The sequence below is a fragment of the Lineus longissimus genome, chromosome 2 (assembly GCF_910592395.1).
Source record: "Lineus longissimus chromosome 2, tnLinLong1.2, whole genome shotgun sequence".
NCBI lineage: Eukaryota > Metazoa > Nemertea > Pilidiophora > Heteronemertea > Lineidae > Lineus > Lineus longissimus.
This window is the reverse complement of record NC_088309.1, coordinates 17,374,270-17,391,508: the sequence shown is the minus strand read 5'-3', so window position 1 is coordinate 17,391,508 and position 17,239 is coordinate 17,374,270. Positions and strand designations below refer to the sequence as shown.

General features: G+C 43.6%; 1 protein-coding gene across 1 annotated transcript; it reads left to right on the top strand.

Annotated features, from left to right (window-relative positions):
* The first annotated feature begins 8,940 nt into the window (after positions 1–8,940).
* Positions 8,941–16,290, top strand: LOC135482971 (protein TsetseEP-like). Its single transcript, XM_064763453.1, has 4 exons — positions 8,941–9,660; positions 9,827–9,889; positions 10,121–10,202; positions 16,157–16,290. Exons 1-4 carry the CDS (start codon positions 8,941–8,943, stop codon positions 16,288–16,290), a joined length of 999 nt encoding a protein of 332 aa, XP_064619523.1.
* The last annotated feature ends 949 nt before the right edge of the window (positions 16,291–17,239 follow it).

Below are 17,239 nucleotides of genomic sequence, written 5' to 3'. Positions count from 1 at the left end.
ATACTCGTTTGTGACAATTGGCAACCCCGGCAGGACAACTGCCCGACGAGAACGAATACAACGGCCGTAGAATCTCGAGGGGAGACGAGGTTCCAGTTCCGACGAGAAATTTTTGCAGGATGGTCGTGAGTGAAACAAAGAAAATTGTGTGCTAATATAATGTTATTTGCAGTTTGAGTGAAAGAAGAACATTGTGTGCTGATATAAATGTTATTTGCTGTGTATAGCTGAACATTTGATTTCCAAAACGGTTGTGCATGTTTGTCTGAGTTTAGAAATATTAGGCCCACTTAGTGATAGTTTGATGCATAAATATGTCTGCAAAGATTATCAAGCAGTTTATGGACTTGGCAAAGAATTTGATTTGACTGGTTATGACATTCGTGACTATGAGTGTGTTGCCGAGTATAATGCTGAAGCGGCTGAAGCTCAAAAACAAGAAGCTGAGGCTAAGAAGCGCGAAGCTGAAATTAAGGTACGAGAGGCTGAAGCTATAGAAAGCGCGAAGATGATGAAAAACGCAAAGAGCGGAGATTGGCTCGGGCTCATGAGGCTGATATGCAACAATTCACGCTTGACATAGAAAAAGCTAGGGCCGACGCAGCCGCAGCTGGTACAGTTACTATTGCTGCAACTACCGGTACAAGTTTTAGAATGCGCACGCCTGAAATTCCAAAATTTGACGAAAAGCGCGACGATATTGATGCCTATATCGAGCGGTTTGAGTGGGTGGCGGTTCAACAAAAATGGGAAAAGCCCGAGTGGACTTTTCGGTTGAGTACTATTCTTACTGGCAAAGCTCTTGAAGTGTATAGTCAAATGAAGGAAAATTGGATCGATATCTTGAGCGTTGGGTAACCTTGTCTGGAACAACCAAAAGTTATGACGGTCTAATAGATCTTTTGTTGAGAGAACAGTTTGTTCTGGCTTGTTATCGACCGTTAGCATTGTTCTTGAAGGAGAGAAATCCTAAGAATATTGGTGAAATGGCCAAACTGGCCGAACAATATCTTGAGGCACATGGCAATACATTTGGGCAGTTGAAAACAGATCAGAAGTCTAAACGCTTTTTTCCACCAAATGAAAGTAGTAGTCGTGATAATAGTCCTGCCGGTGACGCCAATTGTCACAAACGAGTATTCGGGGTTACGGACGTGGTGGTCTGGGAAGGAAACAAGGCCAGGCTTCTCTCTGTACACGTGCGTTTATTGATGGCAGTCAAACTTATGCTACATATATATATACTACGTAGTTCTCTCAGCTTGTCACAAAACGGCTGTGCGGTTTCTTCTGCAAATATATAATACAGCGGGAATATCTTAAAATACAGTCTAAAAACTATAAATATTATGGGAAAGCTAACCCCGGGAAAGCCGAGAATCATGAGACTTACAGTTTTTATCATTGACTGCTCCTAGTTGTGCATTTGGAACGGCATAAATGGGTGCCGATTTGCCACGTTGGCAGAGGAAAAATACATGGATGATTTGCTTTGGCCGAAGAAAGTGTCTTTGAAACTGACCAAGGCGTAGGGCCTAGTAAACGGACGAACGTTACCTCGTCCCAATCATGGCGCTTTTTACATAATATGGTGACGACTTGAACGACGAAAACCCCGGTCACAACCATTTAACGTCGACCCGGCACTTATACTGTACTGTCAATACGATGTATGAGATGGGAAGTCCCAAAGAGTCCGAATTCGACATGGCTGCCCTACCGCCATGCTTACATGGTGGGCGCCGTAAGTCAGTCACAACCATTTAGGGTCGACCCCGGCACCTACACTGAACTGTCGATACGATGTATGAGATGGGAAGTCGCAACCAGGCCGGCCGAATTTGACGTGGCTGCCCTACCGTCTTGCTTACATGTTTGGCGCCGAAAGACAGTCACAACCATTTAGGGTCGACCCCGGCACCTCAACAGTACTGTCGATACGATGTATGAGATGGGAAGTCACAACCAGGCCGAATTTGACGTGGCTGCCCTACCGTCTTGCTTATACGGTTGGCGCAATAATAAAGTCACAAGCAGACTGAGTTGACCCTGGCAGCTCAGACGTGTTTCCGATACGTTGAAGGACATGGCACAGTCAAAACAAGACCGAATTGGACCTTGGTGCCCTACCATCTTGCTGACACGGTGAGCGAATTGAGACCGTCACAAACAGAGAGATTCGACTCCGGTAGCTCAACTGTGTTATTGATATGATGCAAGTGATAGGACAGTCACAATCACACCGAATCCACCTGGCTGCCCCGCCGTCTTGCTGACAAAATGCGCGCAATCGGACAGTCATAGTTAGTTTTCTTTCGACCCAGGCATCTTGATCGTGTTGCCGATACAATACGAAAGATGGAACAGCCCCAACCAGACCAAATTTGACGTGGTTGCCCTACCGTCTTGCTTATACGGTAGGCGCCATGAGACAGTCACAACCATTTATGGTCGCCGCGGCACCTCAACAGTACTGTCGATACGATGTTTGAGATAGGAAGTCACAACCAGACTAAATCGGCCCTATTTGCCTACCGTCTTGATGACACATGAGCACAATCAGAGAGTCACAGCCAGATAAATTTGACCCTAGCAGCTGAACCGTGTTACCGATATCGCGAGGGATATCGGACATCACCACCAGACTGAATCTTGCCTGGCTAATCTATCGTCTTGCTGACACGATGAGCGCAATGAGACAGTCACAACCAGATTGATTCGACCCTGGCAGCTCAACTGTGTTGTCAATACAAAGCAAGCGACAAGACCGTCACAGCCAGACCAAATCAGGCCTTGCTGTCCCCACATCTTGCTCAAACGGAAAAACGCGATGGGACAGTCACAATCAAGTCTTTCAACCTGGCAGCTCATTCTTGTTGCCAATACAGTGAGAAATATAGGACAGTTACTACCTGACTTAATCGCGCGTAGCTGCCCTACCGTTTTGCTGACACGGTGAGCACAATCAGACAGTTACAATCAGGTCATTTTGACCCTAGGAGCACAACTGTGTTGCAGATACAATGAGGGAGTTGACACAGTCACAACGAGACTGGACTGGGCTGCCGTCTTGCTGTCACAGTGTGCCCTGTCGTCTTGCTTACACAATGAGCTTAATGCATTTTTCACAACCAGATTGATTCGACCCTGGCAGCTACAGATGGGACAGTAAGAGCTAGTGTAGACCGAATCAGGCTAGGCTGCCCCATTGTCTTGTTGACACGGTGAAAGCAATATGGGGGTGTCATAAGCAGGTCGTTCGACCCTGGCAGCTTAGCCATGTTGCCATTATGGCAAGAGAGATGGGATAGTCACAACTAGGCCTAATCCGGCCTGGCTGCCCCACCGTCTTGCTCAGATGGTAAGCACAATGAGAATCAGTTGAGAGATAAGACAGTAACAGCTAGACTGAATAAGTATTGGCTGCCCCACTGTCTTGTTGATAGGGGCGTCAGAACCTGGTCATTCGACCCTTGCAGCTCAGCCGTGCTGCTGATATGTCAAGACAAATGGGACAGTCACAACCAGACTAAATCGAGCCTTGCAGCCCTACCGTCTTGCCAACACAGTGAGCACATTGGGAGGGTCACAACCAAATTGTCATCGATCCGACCCTGGCAGCTCAACTGTGTTACGGTGAGAGGGTTTGGACAGTCACAACCAGACGGAATTTGGCCTCACTGCCGAACTGTTTTGCAGACGTGGTGAGCACATTGAAACAGTCACAACCAGATTGTTTTGACCCTGGCAACTATCTGTGTTGCCAATCCAATTCTAATGAGTCAACTGGCAAACAATGATAACACAATTTCATTTTGTAACTGATTTTTTATTTTACAAATTACATCAAGACATTCATCAATGTATTCAATCACACATCATGAATAGATCTATCACTTTTAATTTATTCACACCATATAAGAGGCTTGAGTAACAGACATAGACAATATAGACCTTATTATATTAACTCTGATATTTATGAACTGGCGACATAATGGGAGTACATGTTAGTATAACTGCATATTTATCACATTTCATGGACAAAACACCAAGACCTGAAAATGAATTATTATGAGTATTAGAAATCTATACAATAAAGGTACTACAGAGATCACATGATATCAAACTGATTATGACTGATACATTCATTTCATTAAAGAGTACAGTAGAACCTCTCCATCAAGGACACCCTCGGGACTGACAAATGCTGTCCTTGATAGAGAGGCGTCCTGATTATCGAGTTCAAATTGAATGGAAACAACCAATTTGTGATCAGAACTAGTGAGGTTGTCCTTAATAAAGAGATGTCCACTAAGGGAGGTTCTTCTGTCATTAGATTGCATTTATAATCATTCAGAAATACAGTTTCTTGGGGAAATATTGTCACATGAACATACTTCGGATACATCGCATTTAAATCAGCTGTTCGAGTGGCAATTCCCTCAGTACAAAAAAGATGATCCCACAGGTTGGCATGATGTAATACATGTAGACCATCTTGTGATGTCATACATTGTAAAGGGTGGCCTCTGTGCAAGCTGCTTTGGCAGGAATGGCCAGCCAAACATAAATCGGTCAATAGTAGCAGCAGTGTATCATAGGCAGAATATTCTGCCCTATACCCCATACCCCAAATGTGCACCAAGTTTTAGGATAGAATTACAGTAGAACCTCTCCATTAAGGCCACCCTCGGGACTGACAAGTGCTGTCCTTAATAGAGAGGTGTCCTGATAAGAGAGATCAAATTAAATGGAAACAACCAATTTTGGACCAAACCTAGTGACCTTAATAGAGAGGTTGTCCTTGATAGAGGTGTCCGCTAAGGGAGGTTCCACTGTAAATCATACCTGGTCCTCACCAGGTTGCATACAAAAATACACACTACTTTATTACGTCACTACTTCTTAGTTGACTGAGATCAACTGAGTGGGGTTTATAGATAGCATATCTGCAGGTATAGGCCAGGGACATACTGCATCTAAAAAACTGCATATAGCAGCTATATGTGAACACTCAGATATTTCTAGGTCGTTTTAAGGGTTGACCATAGGTACCGCCATTTCGGCTAACCCTCAAAATCCTAAAGCAATCAAAACTCTTTCCAAATGAATTGAATTGCTCATTTAAAACCCAGGAGGCTGTTCTCTGGAAAACAAAGAACAGACTCCAGCCCTTGAAATGAGCATTCACTACTGTTGTATAGTAATTGTAAAACCGTTCTTATAATTCTCCATTATAATTACAGTCTTGGATCCGATTCTAACCGAGGACTCCGTTTTTCACGCCACGTGCTAGTGCTACTGCTACTGCAGTGCATTATTTGCATGCAGTGAGTAACGCCACCATACATCCTCTGTAGGGGAGGACAGGGTAAGTTGTGCCACGGGGTAAGTTGTGCCACAATTCTTATTGATGTAGGGGACATGTTGTTTTTCTGAAGACAAAGATGCTGTGATGAAAAGAACGAATTTTGGTGTCTAAAGTGGATCTCAGGCTAACAGGTTAGTGAATTCATTATGTACAAACTGTATAGATTCACCTGGAATCACACATGGTGTATGATAACTAGCATAGGTGGCTATAACAGCACCCTGTTGTTTTCACATTATCTCCATGTGCAAAGATGCACTGACCCAATTAATTAGGAAAGGTCAACACGGGGTAAGTTGTGCCAGTGAGGACGGGGTAAGTTGTGCCATGTACAAAATGAACTCACTAACCTGTTAGCCTGTTTACTTTTATGAAAAAAGTGTTTTGGGCACTTTATCAGTGCTTTTGCAAGTATTAAAATCATAATTATATTTAATTGGAAACTTGTTTATATCCGAGGTTAGGCCTACACATCTGGGTGTAAATATAAGTAAGTACATAGGCCTACATCATTATGGCATAATGTTTCTGATATTTTGATATTTTCTACCGTGTTTCTTCTATTTTTCAGGACAAAATGCCACGCACCTACAAACGCAAGACGACCAGAGAGAAAGTCACAGAATACGTGCTGAAACGAGCTGCAAACGCAGTTACCAATGGCCAGACAGTGTGTGCAGTTGCTAAGGACCTCAATATCTGCAGAATGACGTTGGGTGAGGTCAAATACCAGAGTTAACTATACACCTAGATTATCTTGGTGTTATCTCAGCAAAAAGTGTTAACCTGAACCCATCCGGACAAGGTATCTGATGGCCAAACAATCCATGCAACGAAAAACTTCACAATTCTGAACAACGCGTATGTTAAGTTGATGAACACTAAATTAGAATGTGATGCTGAGACTGACAAACCTGTATCAGAAGACTCTATCATTAATGTCAAGGAAAACACAAGTTGTATTGTCATAACGATCTTAGCCACTAGTGTTCAGGCCTGGCTAGATGTATGCACTTCGGTATACGGCACCCCTATTAACAGGGGCACCAACGGTCATCAGTTCTCTGCGAGGTTCTCCTCAATATCACCAGACAGCGCCATTGTCAAATCTTCAGATGTCAATGACTTCGGGACAATATCAATAACTGTGTACGATTCGAAGGAGCCGAAACTAAACGTACAGGGGAACTCATACCTGTTGTGGTACATTGACCACCTACCACTCTTGAAGAAACACCTCCTCGAAGGGACACCGGCCAAACCTCAGATACATGCTACCAGTGTCATCCCAAGGAACGAGGAGCCTCAAACAGCCATTTGTGCCAGCCAGAACGGGGATGCAAAGATCAACAACGCTAATTGTGACAGCCAGCAGGCTCGAGACTCCCTTTAAGAGTGTTTGAATTTGGCGCCACCCAATTTTACCGCCATTGTTAGCCTTTTGTTTGAGTCTGCGCAATAGACGATCAGGGTTCGCCAGTCTACCTCTCTGGCTGGGCACCACCTCCACAGCTAGGAACCTCTCTGAACAGGCACCACGGATGCGCATGCTCCGTTTGGATTTATTCCGTTTCCATTTTGATCACTTCCGGTAACGCAGGCGCATTGAAGTTGAGGAAAATATTAACTTAATATCGTATCCGTATTTCGCCAAGAGATTACACCGACATGCTGCGCTCATTGAAACACCGACCCAATGTGTGCTTACTTGATATTGCAAATTTACTTGCAAGCCATAGCAACTCGATAGAGGCCGGGTTTTTCCATCCCAATGAAGGACGTCTTGCGGAAGCAACTCCAGACAACATCGAAGCAGCTAACATGGCCAAATGTTCGCAGTACCGGACTTGACCAGTCAGCCAAGTCATCCAACAATCATCTCTTCAGATGAAAGATGCCATCCAGTCACTGGGTCTGCTTCTCATTTGGCTTTGTTCGATTGGTTCCACGAGGAGAACTGTAAAAAGCCAGAGGAGGTACTACGAAGAGTGTCGCTGCTCTCGGGATTTGCAAGTGTAACCAATACCCAGGTGGCAGAGCAATTATTTAATTCTCTTGGGCGAAATTTGAAATTCCTAAACCAAGCAACCCCAGTTAGCCACATGTTCCTAAGCCGCCTTTTGCTCAACCTACACAACCAAAAGGTAAATAAAAGTCTCCTGAAGACACAGAATGCAGCTTGCTCGGAGCGGTATGAGTTTGATGTTTTTGGACGTCTTGCACACGCTTACGGAAATGATGCCCCTACAACGTCATCGATGCCAGGCCCGTCAACGACATCACAACCTCGAGAGCAGATGCAGATGCCAGGCCCGTCAACGACATCACAACCTCGAGAGCAGATGCAGATGCCAGGCCCATCAACGACATCACAACCTCGAGAGCAGATGCAGATGCCAGGCCCATCAACGACATCACAACCTCGAGAGCAGATGCAGATGCCAGGCCCGTCAACGACATCACAACCTCGAGAGCAGATGCAGATGCCAATGCCAAGTGCTGATAATAGAAGTCAAGGTGCTTCAAATTCTGCTCGTCCGTTTGTCCCTGACCAGAAGAGGAAATTATTGTCTGCATCAGCAAAAATAACTGGTACTCAAGACAGAGCTGCAGGCCCAGCCGTTGTTGACGTTCAGCGTAGGATAGAGGAACACATCGAGCAAGAGAGTCCCCTCGATGACCGATGTGCTAAATGGTTGCTGAAAACAATCCGCTATGCAGCTGACACTCTGTACAAGACAGGGCGGAGACATGAAGTCATGTCTGTGATAAGAAATAATGATCTATACCAGTCGCAAGGTTATTCAAACTACTGTGGGATGTGCTGCATAAACAATGCCCTCGGTGCTGGTGTAGATGACAAATTTCCCGTTACAGTAGAGGAAATGGACAGGACTGCCGATGAACTGTGGTTGCGTTCAATGACGAAGAGCAGGAAAATATGCGTGACCGTGAAGGTTATTATAGCTTCTTAGTAGTTGAAACAGTGCTAGAGCATCGAGGGTACACTTGCAACCGTTTGTCTGAGGCAAACCTGAATGAGATGAATGCTGCAGACGTGATTCCGATTTGCAGAAGGTCATTCAATACGGACCCCATAAACTTTATCATACATCAAAGTAACTCGGAGCACTGGGTTACTTTAAAGGTCAGCGAAAACCTTCCAAGATTGATCGATTCAAGGCGACCACTATCGGTGGTTGAAATGACCAACTGCCAAGCGGGTTCATACATCAAGAAGAACTTTCGGAGGAGAGGAGCAGTTTTTATACCGACAAAAACCACAGTAAGAGCACTTGCATTTTTTTATCGGCAGGATCCAGGTAGCACTGGTTAAGTTGCATTGAGACAGCAATTAGGGAACCATCTCAAAAAACATCCAATGCAGTAGATAATTATCACTGAATCAAGGCAACCCAAACCCCTAACTTAAGCATACCAGTTATGCAATGACCACCTATTTACCCTAGCTACTGCCTATAGTTCCCTCCCTAATTTCAGATTATGGTATTAGTGAGAAGATATTTATTTCTATCCCACCCATGAGTAAAATTTTAAATAATTTACAGATGCCAATGCCAGACCCGTCGCCAGCCTCTCAACCTGAAGCGCAGATGCCAATGCCAGACCCGTCGCCAGCCTCTCAACCTGAAGCGCAGTCGCCAATGCCAGCCTCTCAACCTGAAGCGCAGTCGCCAATGCCAGACCTGTCGCCAGCCTCTCAACCTGAAGCGCAGTCGCCAATGCCAGACCCGTCACCAGCCTCTCAACCTGAAGCGCAGTTGCCAATGCCAGACCCGTCGCCAGCCTCTCAACCTAAAGCGCAGTCGCCAATGCCAGAACCGTCGCCAGCCTCTCAACCTGAAGCGCAGTCGCCAATGCCAGAACCGTCGCCAGCCTCTCAACCTGAAGCGCAGTCGCCAATGCCAGACCCGTCGCCAGCCTCTCAACCTGAAGCGCAGTCGCCAATGCCAGAACCGTCGCCAGCCTCTCAACCTGAAGCGCAGTCGCCAATGCCAGACCCGTTGCCAGCCTCTCAACCTGAAGCGCAGTCGCCAATGCCAGACCCGTTGCCAGCCTCTCGACCTGAAGCGCAGTCGCCAATGCCAGACCCGTCGCCAGCCTATCAACCTGAAGCGCAGTCGCCAATGCCAGACCCGTCGCCAGCCTCTCAACCTGAAGCGCAGTCGCCAATGCCAGACCCGTCGCCAGCCTCTCAACCTGACATTGACATCAATGAAGACATTGGATATGATGGATATTCATCAAAAAGACCATGTCCAATAGAGGTAGTGTTTTGTTTCCTGAGCCTTTGTCCATTATTTTTATCAGACAATGTCAGAAGAAAGAGTAAATGAATATGACTCTGGTCTATCAAAGCCACCTACAATCACAAAAAAGCATATTCCATTTCCTACTGTGTGCATTTCATATTTCTTGTGACTCTCTTTTTAGGATTGTGAGGCATCAGTCACCCTTGCAGACCATGGCTATGCTTTACGGCCGTGTCAAACAAAGGTAGTGTTTGTTTCCTTAGCAGAAGTCCATGATCAAATGTATGTTCATTATTATCATACATATCATATTGCTTATTATTATTAGTATTATTGTCGTACAATTTATATAGGAAAAAAACTTAAGGTGCTTTAATGTTTTAAATTTAAATAAATGTAAATGGTCTGAAAGTGTTGTAAATCATTTGATTTGACCTTAATATTTTACTCACCTAAAATTATGATTCTTTTCCAGAAATTAAGGAAATCGTTTATCTATCCCTCCTTGGTACCGAATATCAGAAAACGATTCTGTGTGTGTCAGCAATTCAATGATGGTCGGTGAGTAGCAACAACATCACATGATCATTGAAACAAAAAAAATTGCCTCTCATGGCAAAATTACTATCTATTGAAGGTTTTCACTTGGTCTTATGCTTGACCTTTTAAAAACTTGTAATTACCAACAGCTGAATTTTGTCCTGCCTATGTCGAGGTCTTTAGAAGTGTGGGTAAATTTGTCTGGCTGTTAGAACCCCTTGTTAAGTCCACGATCAAATTGATAACATTGATGTATTGTTCACCATTGTTTTATTGTTTTAAATGTTCTGATATTAACACAGTTTACCAAATATTGAACAGACTCAAATTTTTATTTGTTCAAGTAATCAAATGTATAAGGCCAGGGACACATACACTGCTTTTTTCACTTGGTGGTGCCTGGCTGCGGAGGTAACCTGCTCTCGACCATTTCAAGAGAAAAGACTATGAAATGTTCTGTTATTAACACAGTTTACCCAATATTGAACAGACTCAAAGTTTTATTTGTTCAAGTAATCAAATGTATAAGGCCAGGGACACATACACTGCTTTTTTCACTTGGTGGTGCCTGGCTGTGGAGGTAACCTGCTCTCGACCATTTCAAGAGAAAATACTATGAAATGTTCTGTTATTAACCCTTAAAGCGCCAGAGGCGACGATCGTCGACATAAGGGGGAAAGCGCCAGAGGCGACGATCGTCGACAGCAGACATTTAGTTCCACCTGTCTGCTAAGAGATGGCAGTGAGTGTGCATGTACGCTCTTTGGTACTTCGACAGTGATGCTTAGCACAAAATGGCATCGAACAAATTTCAAGTTTCTATACAAGCTTTTGAGTATTTTATCAAAAACTTGAAGCCCCATTTTCGCGGGAATGACGTCATCAGGAGTAATTAGCGCTGCTACGACTAATTAGACGGATGCTTCGACCAGGAATCGGATGGAAACGATGTATTTAGACCCAGACTTCATATTAAAATACCAAGGGAGGTATAAAAAGCTGATGGAGGTATGTTCTGGCCATATTTTTGTTGATTATGGGTATTTGCACTAATTAACCCCTAATTAGTAAATTTTGGCGGGAAATGTCACAAAAATCGACGGGAATTACCATTTGTATAAAATCATCAGTACATTCCATGGTGTTTGTAACAAAAATAACGTTGTTATTAATCATTTTCAAAAATGCTCGGTTAATTCGGCGCTCAGGGGTAATATGATTTTGTTAATTCAGCGCTTTAAGGGTTAACACAGTTTACCCAATATTGAACAGACTCAAAGTTTTATATGTTCAAGTAATCAAATGTATAAGGCCAGGGACACATACAATGCTTTTTTCACTTGGTGGTGCCTGGCTGTGGAGGTAACCTGCTTTCGACCATTTCAAGAGAAATGACTATGAAATGTTCTGTTATTAACACAGCTTACCAATATTGAACAGATTCAAAGTTTTATTTATCCAAGTAATCAATTGTATAAGGCCAGGGACACATAGACTGCTTTTATAACTTGGTGGTGCCTGGCTGTGGAGGTAACCTGATCTCGACCATTTCAAGAGAAATGACTATGTTATTGTTCGATTATTAAGGCAGTTTGCCCAATATTGAACAGATTAAAAGTTTTATTTATCAAAGTTATCAATTGTATAAGGCCAGGGAAACATACACTGCTTTTTTCACTTGGTGGTGCCTGGCTGTGGAGGTAACCTGCTCTCGACCATTTCAAGAGAAATGACTATGAAATGTTCTGTAATTAACACAGTTTACCCAATATTGAACAGATTCAAAGTTTTATTTATCCAAGTATTCAATTGTATAAGGCCAGGGACACATAGACTGCTGTTTTCACTTGGTGGTGCCTGGCTGTGGAGGTAACCTGCTCTCGACCATTTCAAGTGAAATGACTATGAAATGTTCTGTAATTAACACAGTTTGCCCAATATTGAACAGATTGGGTTATTGATCAGTTTGGAAGAAACTTCTTTGAAATATTCAATATTGGGTGGATTGTGGTAATAACTTAATAGTCATTTTACTTAAAAAGTCAAGAGTGGTATTCATTGATTGTAGTCACAGTGTAAAATGTTCAATTCTCATCAGGAGGTTTTTATTAATAGATATGCGAATGTGTCCACTGAACAAAATTGTTGTAATTCAAATGATGTCTATTGATTGATTAATAAATACATCTTTAAAACTAAATCGTGTGGTCATTTCATTACTTGGACCCTTCAGCCTGGAAATTCTTCTTCTTTGTGTTCATTTCCATCTAACAGACTCTCCAGACTTACTAGTAATCAGAAGCGGAGTTGGTGTTCGTCAGCCGGTCAAGTCTCCCTCCTCAACGCTGCAAGCGTTGGGCATCTTCCCAGGATGTGCTCTACAGTCATTGGCTCGATCTGGGGGGTGTCGCTCTCTCCTTACTCCTAGACAGAAGCCTGGAACAAGCTGGACATCGGGCAGCAAACCCAATATTAATGTGCTCAGAACACTTCTCAAGTAATTAGTGTTTCAGAGTGATCTATAGCCTATACCTAATACAATAGTGATGGTTTCGGGCAGGGCTTAGAGGAGGCTTAGAGTAACGAGACTAGTATATAGCAGGCCCGGGAAAGCAGGGGCGTAGGTAGCAGAGGGGGGGGGCAAATGCCCCCTCCCCCCGAGGTCACCAAAATATGTGTTTTTGGCCAAAAGATTTCATAAAGGGTCATTTTGTCCCCCAGAGAGCCTTTTGCCCCCCCCCCCCGCCAGACCAAAAAGCTAGCTACGCCCCTGGCCCTGTAGGTGTATAGTATAATTTACTCTAAGTAAGGGCAGGGCAATAAGGAAAGGTGCTATGCTGCATGTAGGCCCTATTATTATATTCTATAACAAAGAAACCCAACATATGATTTAAAGGTGCCGGTGTAATAGAATCAGATGCCCCCTGATATTAAATGCCCTCAACAATAGAACACCGGCACCATTCAATAGGACTCTAAAGAGGCCAAGACCCTTCATCCGAAGAAGAACAATACAGGCGGGCATCAGGAAAGGGAGGGCATTTGATTCTATCACAGCGGAACAATATATCTCCCTTTTCCCACAAGAACTAATATTCCTCACAAAGGAATTCTAGACTGGACTTAGACTCATGGGGACCAGCATTTCTTTTACACCCGCACGCGGAGCATGAGCTGAGCTACTACTGCACGCCAACATATCAACCAACAGCACCGCCATTTCTTCAAACGGTTGGAAGTGATACTACCAGTCACGTGTGGTTCCTGGTCAGAGAGGTTCCTAGCTGTGGAGGTGGTGCCCAGCCAGAGAGGTAGGCTGGCGGAGGGTGTTGCAATAGGCGCTCATATATTGATACAAATGGAACCGGGGCGATTGCCGGATCTGTCTTGGTAATTTGGATAAAGCACGGGATATCAAAGAGGTAATTATGCCTAAGACTACATTGTTTAGAAGGATGAAAGTCCAGTCTGTAACTGTAAGGCCTGTAGAGATGCTGTATCGGCCCAGATACTGTAAAAGGTTTCAAACCCGACACGTGTGACTTTCTGCAAAAGTTGCAAATACGATATGAAAGCTTACCAAGCCAAAATAAGGCGGAAAAGATGCAAAAAGCGATGGAGAAAGGGTCAAAGTACGCATGTTCCAACAACATCCATCACATTTGGAACAGAATACAAAAAGACGTAAGTGATGATTACATTGTACATGTACCGGTAGTCATGTAGGTCTACAATGTAAACTATTAACCAAAAAATAGTCAATATGAATATGCAAGGTCATGACCAGAGACAGCAGACTGGCTCTTGTCCCCCACAATTTGATGTGCAGATCCAATCCATCCGGCCAGACATCTGTTTGCAATAATTATTTTTTGAAAATTTACCATCGAGTCCCTTTGCAGTGCTCTCCACTAGACATACCGGCAAACGTGCATTTTCTTGCATGAGGTACTGAGGGACTGTGATACCAGATGAACACAACCTATGTCATATCATGTATGGAATTACTCTAACAACACAGTTTTTCCAACATTATTCTCCCTCCCAAGACAGGCTACATGTAGCTCAGCAAGTTGTTGGACTTTCCCTTTTCATATCAATCTGGTGAATTGATTCTCCCGGTGGTTATGAATCTAATGAGTAATGTGATTCTCTTCACTGGTCAGTATTCTTAATTTTTCACAAAATTTCAGTTGGCTTCATTATCATCAGCTGGGATTCATACAGCCATGTTCTGGTTTACGGATGCAACCAATGGCAAGAGAAGAAGAAGTTGACACCGAGAGGTGTGCAGTGCCATGAAAATTGCACTGGCATGTGAAGGGGGATCCAATTTTTGTTTTGCGTTAATGGAGCTGTATGACTCAGGTGGGTACATTAACATGGTACATGCAATGGGGTGCCTAGCATTCTCAGCATTTTGACACTATGGGGCAATACAATTTATGAAAACCCTCAGATATTTGCCAGTGACATTACCTTTACCACAACATCAAATTATTCTGAAGCTAAATCTCTCTAGTGATCTACATGGTCGTAGACATCAACATTCTTTGCCAGATGGTTTAGCAATGCTGTAGAAAGATAAACAATCTTTTTTTTTCAGTCTGATTGCAGGGCTGTTGTACATTGTAGCCTCAGTCAGACCGTATTCACAGAGACAAGGTTATTTATGATATTTTTGGCAAACAAGCCTTGTGTTCATGTTTCAGCAGAAAGTGACCAAACTGCTATGACTATTGGAGTTGGTAAGTATTCTGAGTCAATCACTTACTGGGATCCTTTACAGGCTTGAGGCAAAGTTGTTTTTTTCTGGAGTCATTACTAGTTATAGGGCAAAATGTGTCCAGCTATTTTGCCTCACATGGACGAAAGCACACCTTATCAAAAATGGCTAGAACTTACAGTTTCCAGTATAGCTTAAGTACATGTAATACTAATAGGTATAGCAGGCATGCTTGTCATATTTTAAACTTGAGGAGTTGTGCATTCATTTCCTGTGACTGTGACTGTGTGAACTGGAATAAAAAGATCTATTTTTTTCAAATGAGGTTCAGAAGTCTTGTCTCGACTTGGCTGTGGTCAAATATTGCCACTTAACGTTACCACCTGCAGCTAGAACTTGTTTTGGGTGATAAAGATCGAGAGTGCTCTAGCTCTTTCGCTACCGCACCCGGTATATACCGGGTGCCTCTATCCCGTACCCCTGGCCCGCACCCGGTATTTACCGGGAGGCCTACATACCTCAGATAAATAGAAATTACTAAATAACTCGCTATAAGACCGCCTTTGGACGAGGCTTAAACTGTAGAATGTATAGTGCTGCCATCTCGTGATTTTTTCCGTCAACATATGTCCTTGCCTTCGGCGTGAAGAGCAGATGACAAGGACACGTGGTATTGGAAAAACTGAAGTTTCGATTTGAAGTCGGCACCGGTGAAACTATCGCAAATATCGCTGTTATCTGGCGATATCAAGTATGGGTGAGTATACACATTGATAAAGTGTAATCCAAAGCTTAATTTCGATGGTGTTTCATAGGGTGTTCGTTCATAATATCGCCTGTAGCTCACTAACATGTGGCGAGCACGTGGTGTCATTGCATTTCAATCCTCATGCCCGTCTAAAACATGCCGATCTATCTACTCAAACCAGGCTCTTCTATGATAAATCCCTGCACAGGTCATAGAATGGACACTAATGAGGCCCTACTTTTGCATTTGAAGGCCTACAACAGTATATATCGTCGTATAAACAGTTTTTGAAGCGGACATTGTTGCCATTTTATTACCCAGAAATGGCGGGAAATTTGAACATAGGACTTTGGCGCGAGTGCATTTCAAATACCGGTACCCTTCCAACTGTTTTTGTACCTATTATTTCTACAAATATTATCATATTAGCACACAATATGACCTGTACTGCTGCAGAACTCGCCCCTTACCAGTTTTTTGCCCCTTTTTCTCTGCAGCATTCAGTACCAGCCAAGTACTTGAGATGCTGATAGATGCTGATTCTGATGATGACGATTTGGATCTTGGTGAATCAGATGATGATGATAACGTTCCTCTGGATGATGAAGTGTGTGTAGATTCTAGCTTGTAACAACCTGCCTATGATGACATGAGCATAGCTGAAAGCTTACCTGCATCCGAAAACGAGGACATGGATGTAGATAATGGTGCCCCTGCATCTGAAGATGACATCATGGATGTCGATTATCAACCCGACGCCGATGTCAACTACGACAGTGATGGTCATTCTATGGGTGAGAACGATGTCAATCAGGAACTTAGTGACTATGAGGACCATCAAGCAAGTGGTGCATCCACCAGAAGTAGAAGTGAATCACCTGATAGAAATCATGTTCCCATGCCAAGAGGTAAAGCCAGGGGCCGTGGTGTGCGAGTCAGGACAGGGTGCAACCGGGGACATTGTGCCCCAGTTGGATCAAGGTATAATGTGTCTGCACCTACAGATAACAACTCCAATCCAGAAGTATTAAGGTAGCAGGAAGGGTTGGGCGTTTGTGGTTTCTGAGTCTGAGGGGGTTGGCGTCTGTTGACTGTGACTGTGCTTTAAGAGAGACTAGACATGGCGCCAGTCTCTCTTAAAGCACAGTCAACAGGCATTTGGTCTCAGTATTTGGGTTTTGATTGCCATGACTGTACCCCTGTAAAAGTCAGAGGAGGAGAAGTTTGGAATGATGAAAGCATTGAAGAAGAAGAAATGTTATTATTGAGGAAAGCAAAATTTATTATGAGACAAGAAGGCAGTGTCCTGACTTGATTATTTTGAAAATGGCGGTCTGAACACATTAAAAGGTGGAACATGGCATTTTATCGACTTTGAAGTGTTCCGCAGTTAAAGGGAGACTATAGGCAGCAGCTAGGTAGGCAAGATAAAGTCATACAAATTTGCCAATAGGGGTCAGTCATACCTCTAGGCATGGCGCCAGTCTCTCTTAAAGCACAGTCAACAGGCATTTGGTCTTAGTATTTGGGTAAGTATAGAATCAAGGCAGCTCAGAGAGCAATGATTGAACGATGCTGTG